At 43.4% G+C, this 14,234-nt stretch overlaps 1 protein-coding gene across 1 annotated transcript; it reads right to left on the bottom strand.

The window, feature by feature from the left end:
• Window positions 1-7,506: 7,506 nt before the first annotated feature.
• Window positions 7,507-12,831, bottom strand: LOC131676047 (uncharacterized). The gene has a single exon (XM_058955176.1). It carries the CDS (start codon window positions 12,829-12,831, stop codon window positions 7,507-7,509), a length of 5,325 nt encoding a protein of 1,774 aa, XP_058811159.1.
• Window positions 12,832-14,234: the final 1,403 nt, after the last annotated feature.

The raw sequence follows: 14,234 nt of genomic DNA, 5'->3' as shown, positions 1-14,234 counted from the left end.
ATAACGATATACGCAAGATAAAATAATTAGGTGCGATTATTCAGTTCTTATCGTTTTTATGATTTTTGAGAGAAAGCGTTGGCATTCGCAGCGTTCGCAGCAGCTATAGCGGATAACGAACGTTCTCTATTGAGCAAAACATGCCATGTTATATAGCGTTGCTTCTCGAGGCTCCGCACGACCAGCGCTCTTCTTAACTGTTTACAATACCACAAACTCTGTGAACAGTAACAACAGTAAACAACAAATGCACCAAAGTACAAGTACACCAGAGCAAACAGGAAGAAAATCGTTCATACATTTCTCTTTTTTCTTGAACTAGTAGCAAACCTGAACACAAATAAAGTTGCTCCGGAGCAACTGGGAGAAGCACTAGTGTGTACTGGAAGAGCCTAATTGACTTATTTGATGTCTAGGACAACACAATTGCAATTTTCATGAACATATATGTATATATATTTTGTTTTTCTTTTGTTCGTTCTATCGTTCGTCTTACGTGGCCTCTCTTTTTGCTTCACATTCATATAGTTCAAATCCTAATAAATAAAAATTATACACGAACTTTAACCCATATAGTGCAACGATTACACATATTGTGTAGATGATACCCTGAACAGATCGTTAGGCTCTTGAATCATCAGATGTTTATTAGGGATAGTGATGTCTTTTTTACTCGATTAACGCAAATAATCGATTAATTTCTAAAATAATCGAAAAATCAATAATCGATTACAAGCTTTCGGTATAATCGAGCAAATCGAGTAGCTGCTATCAATTAATCGAGAGCATAATTAATGAAGGGTGGCATTGAAAATGAAAGTCGCAGGGCAAAAAAATATGACCTAAATTCTCCCAATTTTTCAAAATGTGTCGAACGACCTTTTTTTTTTTTTTTGGTTGACAAACTAGGATTTACTAAGTAATCGATTATTGTTTTAATCGATTATATTGGTCGATTAATCGAATAAATTAATCAAGCTCTCAAAATTTATTCGATTAACGGATAATCGATTATTTGCAAAAATCAGACATCACTAATTAGGGAATGGACTGGCTGCATTTGACGTTCGATTTTTTAGTATTTGCATGTCTTGTCTCAGGTTCATGCCATTCCAGTCCAAGATGGAGAGAAAGGTGGGAACATTTGATACTTTTTAGTGTATTAGTATTATACTTGCAAAATTAAGCATGGCGGCCGGGGTCCTTGAACATCCGAACGAGCATCCTGATTCTTTGGCGTACGATGAAAAGTGAGAAAAAGCCGAGCTTCACCTCGGACCAACCGATTAGAACACTTACGGACGCTTTTTACCTAAAAAACCGATTATATTAACTATGACCGAACCAAAATAAAACTTATGGTAACAGAAAGGCCCACTACGTCATTTATTTCTCGACAAACATATGATTACGGCTTAAAAGCCAACTGTCAAAATTCTCTTTGAAAGGAAATTCCGGAAAATTGTATCCGTCTTGATTCCGGTCGAGCTCTGCATGTAACGCTTGTTTTGCTCAATATAGGTGGAAGCAGTTTCCGTCAAAATTTGACGAAGAATATTTAATATATTTCGTTTCTTTCGCTTTGTTATGAATGTCAAGGGTTAGAGCCGGACAGTAAAATGCGCAACAGTCGGCTGCAGGCAACAATATTATTGTAGAGACAGTGTCGAAAAAATGATAAGTTTACCAGTTTGAATAAATTATTTTTTCGTTCGTAGTGTAAAAAAACACCGTTCGTTTGTGTATAATTCGAAATATGTTGGAATAACGAATAATAAACGAAGCTATATTTTCGTTTTAAAAATAGTGCTGATGTGATACTCAGAACATTCCATTCATTTCGTATTTGCAATCAAGATTGTTTTGAGAAACTACTCAGGGTTTTTAGTCGGTGAGTGTTTTTCAATCAATTGTTCGTGCTAATTCTGCATGTAGCTTGTGTATATAACGCTTCTTAGATAAATTATCAACATTTTAGCTATGAATTGAATTCTATTTTTGTTAAATCGGACAAACAAGTAGTTTTCTTTTACGCCCACCAGCGTGCTGTGCCCAATATTAATCTTGTATACGCCAAACGATGTATAAGCAATTTATGTATACTAATACTAAAAAATCGCTCTTGGTTATTGTAAATAGAGCATGTAAAAATAAAGTTATAAAATTTTACTAATTGTATTTTTAGACAATATGTTGCATTCTACATAGTTTTGAATAAGGACAAGTAATATAAATATTCTTTTAGTAATAAATGCTTTCTATTTCAGATACAACTTTTGCAATCGATTCGTTAACAATACCTCAAGCATACGTATGCAACTTTACGCTTGACATATCACAGATCAACTCCACAGCACAGAAATGACGTACGCTCAACCATCTATTCCGACCTGTTTGGCCCATTTGATCTTGGCTGGTGTTACGGGCTGGTCCCTAAAGCATGTTCCCATTAGTACTGCCAATACTTCAACCGTTGATGGTTCAGTGCCGTTCATGCTCATCCTATTGGTGTTCCTATTTTGCCACAGTTTGTTGGGAATCTTCCGCTACAGTCACCCGGACCCGCACAACCATCTGCGCAAGTTGTATGAGTTATCGGTTCTAGTTGCCACAGTTTGTCCACTTCCATTACTGAACACACAACTGTACCTCAAATATCAAATCAACGAATCACAACTGTGGACTTACAGTTATTTACTAACGAGTATTCTAATACCAACTGTAGCCGGTTTCATGTATTCCGAGCTCAGCCAACGACACAAAAGTGATTATGTGACCACAGCAATGGCCATCGTTAACCTGGCTACGCTCGTGTGGATTTCGTTTCAAAACGAAAACATTTGGGGAATCGGCTTGGCGGTGTCTTATGGAATGAAGCTTTTTGCTCTTCCACGGTTGGCCGGTCGATACAGTGTTCCGTTTGTGGATCTTTACACATATGGGTTGGGCTTTTTCGAAATATTTGCCGTTAATGTTGTGATAGATGCGGATCTGTATAGAACTGAACTTATTATGCAGTAGGAGATGCGCAAACATGACCGAATGTGAGCCATAGGTTACTGAAATAACTGCTTATTCCACGACACACGAAAATTTGTAGAGATGTAGAATAGAGTCGATATACATTTTATAACTATGTATACATGTTAAGTATTTTTGAAACCGAGGAATATTTTTCGACGCTCTGTCTACTGTGCGCTTTGAAACAGATTTTCTATGACAATTCAAATACTATATTTTAAGGGTGTTGAATATATTTATACCGTTTTTGATAGAAATCAATGCACGAGCCTATTCATATACAATTCAAAAACTTATTGTAAACATTCTAGAGAGACCTAAAAAACTAGAATATCGTTGAATAAATGTTAATTTCGATAAATTATAATTGCAAATTAATTCATACGTACCTATTATACATATACTTGTTTTTCAAACTCCACACAATACCAGCGGCACATATAATAAAGTTGTTTAATATTTAATTTATTCTCCATTGGTTAAAAAACAACTGCAATTTGATAAACCTTTTATTAGCGATGTGATTTTGTTCGCAAGAAATATAATAACGAACAATTGCAGCATTTCAGGGGTTTTCACGATCAAATAAAAAAAAACTTGTCATACGTTTTTATCCAAAATTGGGTAAAATTTGTGGAAGGATAAAAACGAAAAAGCGCACATGCGTTATAAACATGAGCTTTTTATTAGAGCCATCTAGACATGAAGCTTTTGGTGGGTGCATTAATACATTTTTTTCGTGCTGGGAAAAGCTTTTTTATTATGTGGACATTTTCCTGAATACAGCCAACTCTTCTAAGTGACTGGAGCGCTATGGAAGTTAAAAGCAACTAAGCAATGAGCTAAGATTTTTTTAATCATTTTTTGGTCAGTACAATATTTGTTCGCAAAAGTATTTAAGATGTGTGTAATCTCAAATGCGACCACATTCCCAACTAAAAATATATTTAAAATGACCGTTAAAGCGATCGAAGAATTGTTTTCGAGTGTTATGTCTGTTAGTCTGTGCTAGTGTTCTAGTAAAATAGGCGGATCGATATTTTTTGAAGAAATTTCGTCATAGTGTTATATCTGTTCGTCTGTGAAACAAGGGTAAATACCTAATTTTGTCCCCGTTAGGGAGGCTACCGCACTATTCTATTAATTACGCAGCCTACAATCGAAAAAATGCGCATAAATTACCTTCGTTCCCAAGAACGAATATAATAACAAAAATGTTTCTGTTTGGTTTATTATTTAGTTTGAACTAGACTCCATATATTACGCACTTCAAATACGTGCTTTTCACGAAAGGATGTTGAAACACATACGAACAATTTTATTGAAGATCCTACTTGGATCACTGCTGATCGGTTCATAATAATGGATCTATAGAAACATTTCTCTTTAACTGTTCTAAACCAATCATTCCTTTTTGCAACGAAGGTTGAAAGCAGATGTCATAATGTTGGCCTAGTTGGAACGTGAGTCTCTCCAAGGAATCGATGGCAACGAAGTGACCGACGAATTAGCCAGGCGTGGTTCATCAAACATCCAGATACAACGAGAGTAAAAAAAATAATGGATCTAAAACGAAAAGATTTACGTATAATCACAGGTTTATTTACGGGACATAAGCTAAGTATCATCTGAAAAAAATTGGCGAAAGTCAAGATGACATTAAAAAATTTTGTTGATTCGGTAACTGCGAGCCCGAGAGCTCGGAACATATTCTCTGCCATTATGCAGTACTATTTCTTCGAAGCGAGCAATATTTCGGAAGGCATCTTATGACGTCTCACAAGATATGGCATACCTGTCCCAAACGGATCCTCAGCTACATTAATAATGTACTTCCCGGTTGGGACGATACATGTGAACAAACAATCAACTCGCTTCCAACTACATTGGATTCGGGCAATTTGTAACATGTAGAGCAAACAGGGGCAGCCCCAAAAGATAACCTGAATAGGGGTTGCAGTGGCACAGTTTCCCCCAACAAAAAAAGTGAATCTCTGAACATCTAATGGCAGTGGCGTAGCCGTGGGCAGACTATAATACCTGTCGCTGGTATCAGTTATGTGGGGATGGCGGACAAGCTCAACAAGTCGTCCAGAAAACACCACGTTACGAACAATCAGGGAGAAAATACGGATCTAAACAATCGGTCAACGATTGGAAATTTGGGATTGCAAGTTACGTAGCTTCCCTGAGTTCGAAAGAATCCTGGGGTAGCATCGCGCATCTCGAAACGAAAGGTTTATTGTATGCAAGCTTGTATGAAAAAGTCGATTCGAAATGATTCCATATTGTCGCCCCTGCTTGACGAGCTGAAAACTCGCAACTTCGAAGCCGTAGCATTGTAGGAACTTGGTTTAGCGGGACAGAGGGTTTGGAAAACCGGACATCGAGCTGCTAGATTCTATTAGAGTGACGGCACAACAAACGAGATGCGAATCAGTTTTATAGTACCGGGCAAGATGCGCCAACGCGTGTTCAGGTGATAGGCGATCAGCGAAAGGATGTGTGTAGTGTGGATCAAAGGCCATTTGTTCAACTACAGCATCATCAAGAGGACGAGAAAGATGCCTTTTAGGCGCAGCTGGAGCATGCCTGCGGCGGAATGTTAAGCTAGTCATCGGCGGCATGAGCGCTCAGATAGCTTGGAAGGTATATATGGATCATTCACTATTTACACAATGCGAAAATCGCCCAAAATTGACTCCCCCTCCCTCCATGTAACAAATCGTCACAAATTTCTCTGTAACACCCCCTCCCCTATTACGTAATGAATTCTTTGAATTTGTCAGTGAAAATTTGTTACATAACGTTCTAGCTTACTCCCCCTAAGTGCGTTACGTAATTTATATGTGGCCCATATCGGAGATCGCACCGGACAGTCTGCACATCGTTATAACTGACAACGGCCAACAACGCGTGAACTTTGCAGCCTCCCGAGGAATGGTAATCCGAACCACCTGCAATCTGCATCCACCGCAAAGGCCACCTGGAAATCACCTGATCAACAAGCTGAGAACCTAATCAACGGAAATTTGTTTTTCGACATCACAAATGTTCGCACCTACCACAGTGCGATTATATCGAGCACGGACGTCTAGTCTCACCAGTGAGCAGTTATGAGACGATCGTGATACCGAGCAATATGCGCAGCAGCTAGAGACAGCGCTACAATCAGGAGAGCAGCTACTTCTGAGAATGTCTGGACCAACCTACCTGTTGACTACGACCCGTTAGCAACCACCGCTTTGTTGCCCCCACTAAATGTCACGCCACTACACGCCGCACCCGACCTGATGAAAGGATCGGGAGCAACCTGAAGGACGTAAATATAAACAAATCGCCATCGTAAAACCTACTCGATACTATATTCTATTGCTATACAAATTTAAAAGTGAACTAAACTAAATCTTAAACTTATTATTTATAAATCTACTACTATTGCTAGCGCTATTGTTAAATCTACCTAGTGAATAACCTAGTAAATAGCAACATAAGCTAGGTAAGACTTGGTGTTAGATGAAAACAATCTATGCCAATTTCTGCTCATTTATGCTACCTTATTCTAGACGAAAACAGTGAAGTTGAGATCATAACCGCGTTCAATTGACTGATAGCTATTATTGGCATAGGTCAGTGTAAGCACAGAGAAAGAACATATAAGCTATAACAAACTTTCCCGAAAAACCTGTGTGTTGGGGAGATGGCCAATTACCTTCAATCCGTCGATAGTCCTGAGCAATGGTAGCGTTGGAAGGAATTCCAATTCCCAACATCGAGGGGCACTGTAGCAACCCAGCCACAGCACAACCAAATTTCGTTCCTATTCCAAGGAACAACCAACCATGGAACCACCAGCGAATGTTCTTTCTGGTTAAATCCGTAGCACACTAACAAGTCATTGACTAATTAAACGCACATTTATTGACTACACATCCGAACATGCAAAACTAACTATATTTGATACTTTAACTTAATCTAACAGAAAACAATTGATGTATAAAATTGCATGCGGATCCACCGCGCATGCTTCCCGGTGAACTAATCTTAGTGTGATTTTGATGGTGACTGATCGGTGCTCCAAATTTAGATCATCATCAGACCTTCGGCAGCAGTGATGCGATGTTTTCCGTCGGGTGTGGGAGCGGGAGATTGTTATCAACTCTCCCCGCTCTTATCAGTGGTGTCTCCGGGATAATCGGCCGTCCTTATCACTCGCACGGTTGATGGTTTCTGTCGATGTGTTGCTGGTGGTGATCGTCAAAATCGTCTCTGGGACATCTCGCGCTGCTACCTGCGATGGCAATCACCACACGAATCCCCATATGTGGTTTTACTTGCTGGTGTGATATAGTCGCAGGGTTGTAGTGTAGGGTGGTTGATCGTACTCCCAAACATCCTCACCCACCCAGAAATTCATCAAATTTCTGAAAAAGATAAGAAAAAACGGATCCTCTTTGATGGGATGGGATAGTGGAAAGGTGGGTTTCAGTTGGACGTTTTTGGTGCATCGGGTCCAGTGTCTTCATCCGAGAGTGGTAGCATGCAAATCTTTTCCACCGGTCGAGAAAGCAGTCCTGTGGCTGTCCTTAGGGTGACTACTCTCACCACTCCATCTGCACCTGGATGAACCTCGCAAATTCTTCCCATCTTCCATTTCATGGGAGGTTGGTTGTCTTCCCTGATGACTACTAGCCTTCCCACCTCAATGGAACTTGCTGGTTTCCATCGCTTCGTCCTCGCTTGCAACTGACAGAGGTATTCCCTACGCCATCTAGTCCAAAAGGTTTGCAGCTTGCATTGGATGAGTTGCCAGTGGTTGAGTCGATTCACTGGTACCGTAGCTAGATCTGGTTCTGGTATAGCATGGATAGACGAACCGATGAGAAAATGCGCTGGCGTCAGTGGTTCTAGATCGTTGGGATCGTCAGACATTGGTGTTAAAGGTCGGGAATTCAGACATCCTTCCACCTGAGCCAGCAATGTAACGAAATCCTCTGGAGATACAGGTGTTTCACCAACTACCCTTAGCAGGTGATGCTTGGCCGAACGAACTGCAGCTTCCCAGAGGCCCCCGAAATGGGGTGCGCTTGGCGGATTAAAGTGCCATTGAATTCCTTCTTTCGCACATTCCTTAGACACTGCATCATGGTGATCGCGATTCTTTAGCATCTTGAGGAACTCTTGCAATTGGTTTCGCGCACCAACAAAGTTGGTTCCGTTGTCGGAATACATGTCCGTGCATCGTCCTCTCCTGGACACAAATCGTTGCAGTGCTTGAAGAAACCGGTTGGTAGAAAGGTCTGTAACGAGCTCCAAATGAACAGCCTTGGTGCAAAGGCAAATAAAAATGGCTACGTATGCCTTAACTGCTGCTCGTCGCGGAACAGGCCTTATGTAGACAGGGCCAAAATAGTCAACTCCGGAACGGGAAAACGGGCGGGACACCGTAACTCGTGAGGCTGGTAGGTCTCCCATAAATTGTTGAACTAGTGTTGGTTTTGAACGAAAGCATCGTTGGCATTTATGCACGATGTGTCTTGCAACACTTCTACCCCCCAATGGCCAAAACTTGAGCCTGACTACTCCCAATAACAACTGCGGGCCAGCGTGGAGTAGTCGCTCGTGGTAGTATCGTAAAATCAATCGAGTAAACTGGTGTTGTGCGGGTAAAACGATTGGATGTTTGGTGTTCTCCGATTCGAGAGAGTGCCGCAATCGTCCTCCTAGTCTGATTAGCTCATCATTCGAAATAAATGGGTTGTACCAACGTATCGGGGATCCCCTTGAAACTGCAGTACCCTTGGATAGGGCCTTCCACTCATCTGCAAAGACCTCTTTCTGCACTCGACGGATCAGTGTGTTCTCCGCCTGCCTCAATTCGTCCGTGGTAAGAAATGCTGCGCAATTTCGATCCCTTGCTGGTACTCGTAGAAGATTCATCAATCGCAACCAGTATGCAGTACGGCGAATGAGATCACTATACGTTGAAAATTTAGCTATATATTCTTGGTTGAACTTCTCGTGAACGGAAACAGTTGCAGCAACCACCGTGCGTCGCTTCTCTTCCTCTCCCTCGTCTATCGGTTGATCCACGAGATTTTTTGGCCATTCATGCTGCTCCTTCTCCAACCAGCATGGACCTTGCCACCAGTAGGTGTTCTTAAGAATATCTTCCGGACTGATTCCTCTAGATATCAGATCTGCTGGGTTTTGAACTCCTGGGATGTGTCCCCATTGACAGCCCTCCGTAATTGTTTGAATTTTCGCCGTTCGATTAGCGACGAATGTAGTCCATGTGGTTGGAGTCGCTTGAAGCCACCGTAAGACACATGTCGAATCAGTCCAGAAGAAGGTTTTTGTAGGTATCCTAATCGATTGCTTGACCTTCTCATATAGCTGGGCTGCTAAAAGAGCACCGCAGAGCTCCAGTCTAGGTATAGTTTGGCACTTCAGAGGAGCAACCTTTGATTTGGAGGATAGCAGTCGGACTCTAAACCCCCCTTTTGCATTCTGACTCTTCAAGTACAGACATGCGCCGTAAGCTTTCTCCGAGGCATCCGAGAAGCAGTGAATCTCGATCTTAAAGGCTTCCGGTATGATCACGCAACGATCAATCCGGAGTTGGTTGAAAAGCGGAAGTTGTTCGTGGTATCTTTTCCAGGACTCACCCACCGTTGGAGGTAGTGGCTGGTCCCAACCTAATCTGTTATTGGTTTCGTCTCGTAACGTCCACAATAGCTGCATAAAAATCTTCGCCGGCGTAATAGCAGCTCCCAAAAGCCCCAAAGGGTCAAATAGAGTGGCAATCACAGACAACACATAGCGTTTAGTTAGCGGTGTTGCAGTGTCCAGGGTGGGAATCGTGAATTGGAACTTTAACGTATCCGTGATTGGCATCCATGCCAATCCTAAGGTTTTAACTGTCGGGTCTGGGTCCAAATCGATTCCATCCGAAGTCCGTATTGCTAGCTCCTCCTCGGAAATACCTTCTAGCACTGAAGGGCAGTTCGATGCCCACTTTCGTAATCGAAATCTTCCCCTTGACATCATCGTTTCCAGCTGCTTTCGTAGCTTCAGTGCTGTATCGACCTCGTCTGCGCCAGTGATCACATCATCCATGTACGTGTCTTCGGTGAGCGCCCTTGCAGCAAGTGGAAAGTGGTTCTCCTCATCTACAGCCAGCTGTTGAATCGTCCTGGTAGCCAAAAACGGTGCTGGTTTGGTACCATACGTAACTGTATTCAGCTCATAAGTGTCAATCTTGTCTGTTGGCGTGGCACGCCAAAGAATACACTGAAGTGGTCGATCTTGTGGGCTTACGTTGATCTGCCGGAACATTTTCTCCACGTCGGACACGAGCATGATCTGTTTGGTCCGACTTCGTAAGATTATTGATCGTAGATCCTTCTGTATCACTGGCCCAACCAGCAACACATCGTTGAGCGATACTCCCGAAGAGGTCTTACAAGAAGCATCGAAGACCACGCGAACCTTGGTGGTAGTGCTCGATTCCTTGACCACCGGGTGGTGCGGTAGATAGCACCGTTTGACTGATCCTGCAGAAACATTGTCGACCTTACTCATGTGCCCCAGCGCTAGGTATTCCTCCATGAAGGCAGCGTACTGATCCCGTAGTGATGAGTCTCTTGCCAGCCTACGTTCTGTTCCCTGAAGCCGTCGGATTGCGATGTCCCTTGACTCGCCCAACCGTGAAAGTACGTCTTCATTCTTGGGTAAAGCGACGGTGTACCGACCGTCTGGATTTCTTTGAACCGTACGTAGAAAAAGCTCCTCGCAGCGTATCTCCTCCAGTGAGTGAGCCTTACCAGACTCTACCTCCTCACAAGACCAAAAGCGATACATCAACTCATCAAGCCCATCCAATGTAGATACGTTGCAATTAATGTGTAGGGCTTGGGTTGAAACCGAAACGCCGCCGCATATAACCCATCCGAACACGGACTCGTTGAGAGTCGGTAGGCCTTCCCCAATGGAAATTCTTCGACCGGTTTCAAAAAAGTCGAAGAAGGATTCGATGCCGAGCACGAGGTCCACTGCGCTAGACTCGAAAAATGCAGGATCTGCAAGTTGAATCCCATCCGGTATTATCCATCTATCCGTGTTGAGAGTAGAGGTTGGAAGGTTGACCGTAGCCTTGGGTAGAACTAATAAACCCAACTCTCGAGAAAATGAAGATATACGTGACCGGATCACCGCACGTAACCTGTGCTTAACCTTGGTTCCAGTTTGTCCAATTCCGAGGACTGATATATCCACGCGATCACGAAATATCTTTAACCGTTGACTTAACCGCTCCGTAATGAAGTTGCTTTCCGAGCCCGAATCCAGAAGGGCGCGAGCGGGAAGTCGATTACCTTCCTCGTCCTCAATCAAAACAACTGCTGTAGCCAGTAACACCTTAGAAGAATACTGGTGAGTCGCACCAGACACCAGGACATCAGTTGCAGCCACATTAGCCACTTGGGTTGAAGTAGAGGTTGTTGGTTCCTTGGAAATTGGTGGTTTACTGCTCGCAGCAGCTGCTGTAACCTTAGAATCCTTATTTCTCTCCGACTTAAAGCAGACCAGTGTGTGGTGACGACCCTTACAATTTCGACAAGAGAATTTAGATTGGCAATCCCTTGCCTGGTGTCCTGCCCTGAAGCAATTCCGACAGAGCGCATGAACCTTCAACAGTGCATCTCTGTCCGTTACGGCCATCTTTTGAAAAGCGCTACACTGGTACAATAGGTGATCCGCTGAACAGGATACACAGCGCCCCCCAGACGCTTGGGTCGAACTATAGCTGGTCCTCACTGGTTGCTGTTTCGGCTTCAGTTGTTGCGCTGCCTGTTGAACACCCCTAGTGTCAACCGCTCTTGACGGTAAGCAATCCAAAACCTGGATTCTACGCCGCAGAAAATCCGACAAATCTACCAGCGTATCATTCTCCCTTGAAGCGGAGACCTCTTCCCACCCCCGTCGAGTGACCGGATCCAGTCTAGCAGTGAGAATGTTGACCAACAGCAAGTCCTTATAATCCGCCGGTTGAATCACCTGATCGAGAGTCTGCACGATTCTTTCGAAGCCTTCAACGAGAACGTGAAGATCTGTGACTGATTCCTTGGAGAGTGTAGGTAGATTAAAGAGCGACTGCACCTGCCGCTTCTTCAATTGCTTGCTGTTGTTGTATCGCCTCAACAGCATTTCCCATGCCACCTGATAATTGGCTTTGGTGATTTGGAGTGGGTCGATCAAGCTTTTAGGCTCCCCTTGAAGACACCCCTTCAAATAGTGGAACTTCTCCACCTCTGGTAGGTCCACCTTCCAGTGTATAAGCGAAGTGAACAAGTCCCGGAAGCTCAACCATTCGTCCACGTCACCATTGAATGTTTGAAGTTTAATTTGTGGAAGGCGGACGTGGTCTGAGGTCCCATGCGGCAAACCATCACCTGCTCGAAGAGACTGCTCCAAAACCTGGGGTTCCTGAAGCTCCTTGACCTTGTCCATTAAGAAGGTCTTGACCTCGTAATAGTTGTCACTGAATTCCATTCGCTCCTTCTCGTACGCCGACCCTTCGGCGTTGTAGTCATCGTGGGATAGGATTTCAACAAAGGTATCACTGAAGCTTTCCCACAATTCTTCCAACTTACCAAGGCGTACTTCGATATCAGTAACCGTGTTAGACTCCTTGAAAGATTGTACAAACCGCCAAATATCGCTGAAGGATAGTTGTATTTCCTTCAACCTTGCCGTCAACGCCCGCATTGACGGTGGTTTTTTGTTTGAAGACGAACTTGCCGCAGGCATCATGCACTTCACAGTAAACAGAAAGAGAGAGGCGTGGTGTAGTTATCTGTGAAGAATCCTAGCTTCGCTAGGCATATACTGCATGAAGCTACTGACCCGACAGAACAAATAGCGACGCTCCAGTCCTATCAGTCAGATAAATCAGTCTTCACAACGTCGTGACGTCACACCAAATCCTCCAAGGATATTAAAACTCGCAAATCAGCAAACAAGTGGAGCAAAGAGGAAAGAACGTGGTGTAGTAATCGAAAACCTCCGGCTTCGGCCGGGCATATACCGTGCAACTCACCACACAAACCAATAACGGCACCAATTGTTTGATAAGTTCCAACCAAATGCAAAAAACGGTGAAATATTCCAAAAATGTTGCAAAATCACCAGTTCGAAGACTAATTTGTGCCGAATAGGCAAACAGGGCTCAGCAATAGTAGTGGTAACACGAAGAGGATCAATTCAAAATTAAAATGGTGTATTTCTGAATGTCTAGCTTCGGTAGTACACTAATTGTAAATTTACCTGAGCAAAAAAATCGCGGCGCCTCCTCTTCGTACCACGGGTGTCCTTGAGTTGCTCCTAGCGTAGTCGATTGGCTTAGTTCATCCTTGCAAAGGACGGCTTTCCTCATCGTCAGCGTTGTTACGATAATTTCATACTCGCGAATAACCGCGCCGTGTAGAAATCGTAGGCCAAATTGCCGAACCACGGCAATCAACCGTGTTTTCCAGCAGATGATTCCAGTTGAGTCACACAACAGCTCCAATGAATGGGTTCGGATTAACAAGGGCATAGAAAACCATGTGTTAGCTTGTTGAATTTGCCAAGTTCGGCTGGACATATAGCATGCAAGAATTCACTAACCTGGACAAAAATCCAATCCGCTGGGTCCAAGCCACGTGTAAACTAGCAGCAGCAATGGCGGTCCGTCCGAAGCGATGCCAATTCCAGGCGCCAAGCGAGTTGTTGAATAGGCCAATTGTTCGTTGGCACGATGGCGCCCGCTATTGAATTCCTGCGGCTTCAGCAATGGCGATTCCTAGCGTCGGTGTGGTACCAGCGTCGACCCAGTGTCGATAGCGTCCTTTCCAAGGCGGTTCCGATCCGGTTCGAAGGACCAGAATGTTGGGGAGATGGCCAATTACCTTCAATCCGTCGCTAGTACTGAGCAATGGTAGCGTTGGAAGGAATTCCAATTCCCAACATCGAGGGGCACTGTAGCAACCCAGCCACAGCACAACCAAATTTCGTTCCTATTCCAAGGAACAACCAACCATGGAACCACCAGCGAATGTTCTTTCTGGTTAAATCCGTAGCACACTAACAAGTCATTGACTAATTAAACGCACATTTATTGACTACACATCCGAACATGCAAAACTAACTATATTTGATACTTTAACTTAATC

Source organism: Topomyia yanbarensis, chromosome 1 (genome assembly GCF_030247195.1).
Source record: "Topomyia yanbarensis strain Yona2022 chromosome 1, ASM3024719v1, whole genome shotgun sequence".
Classification (NCBI taxonomy): Eukaryota; Metazoa; Arthropoda; class Insecta; order Diptera; family Culicidae; genus Topomyia; species Topomyia yanbarensis.
Note: the sequence above shows the minus strand (reverse complement) of the source record. Positions and strands in the feature narration are given on the sequence as shown.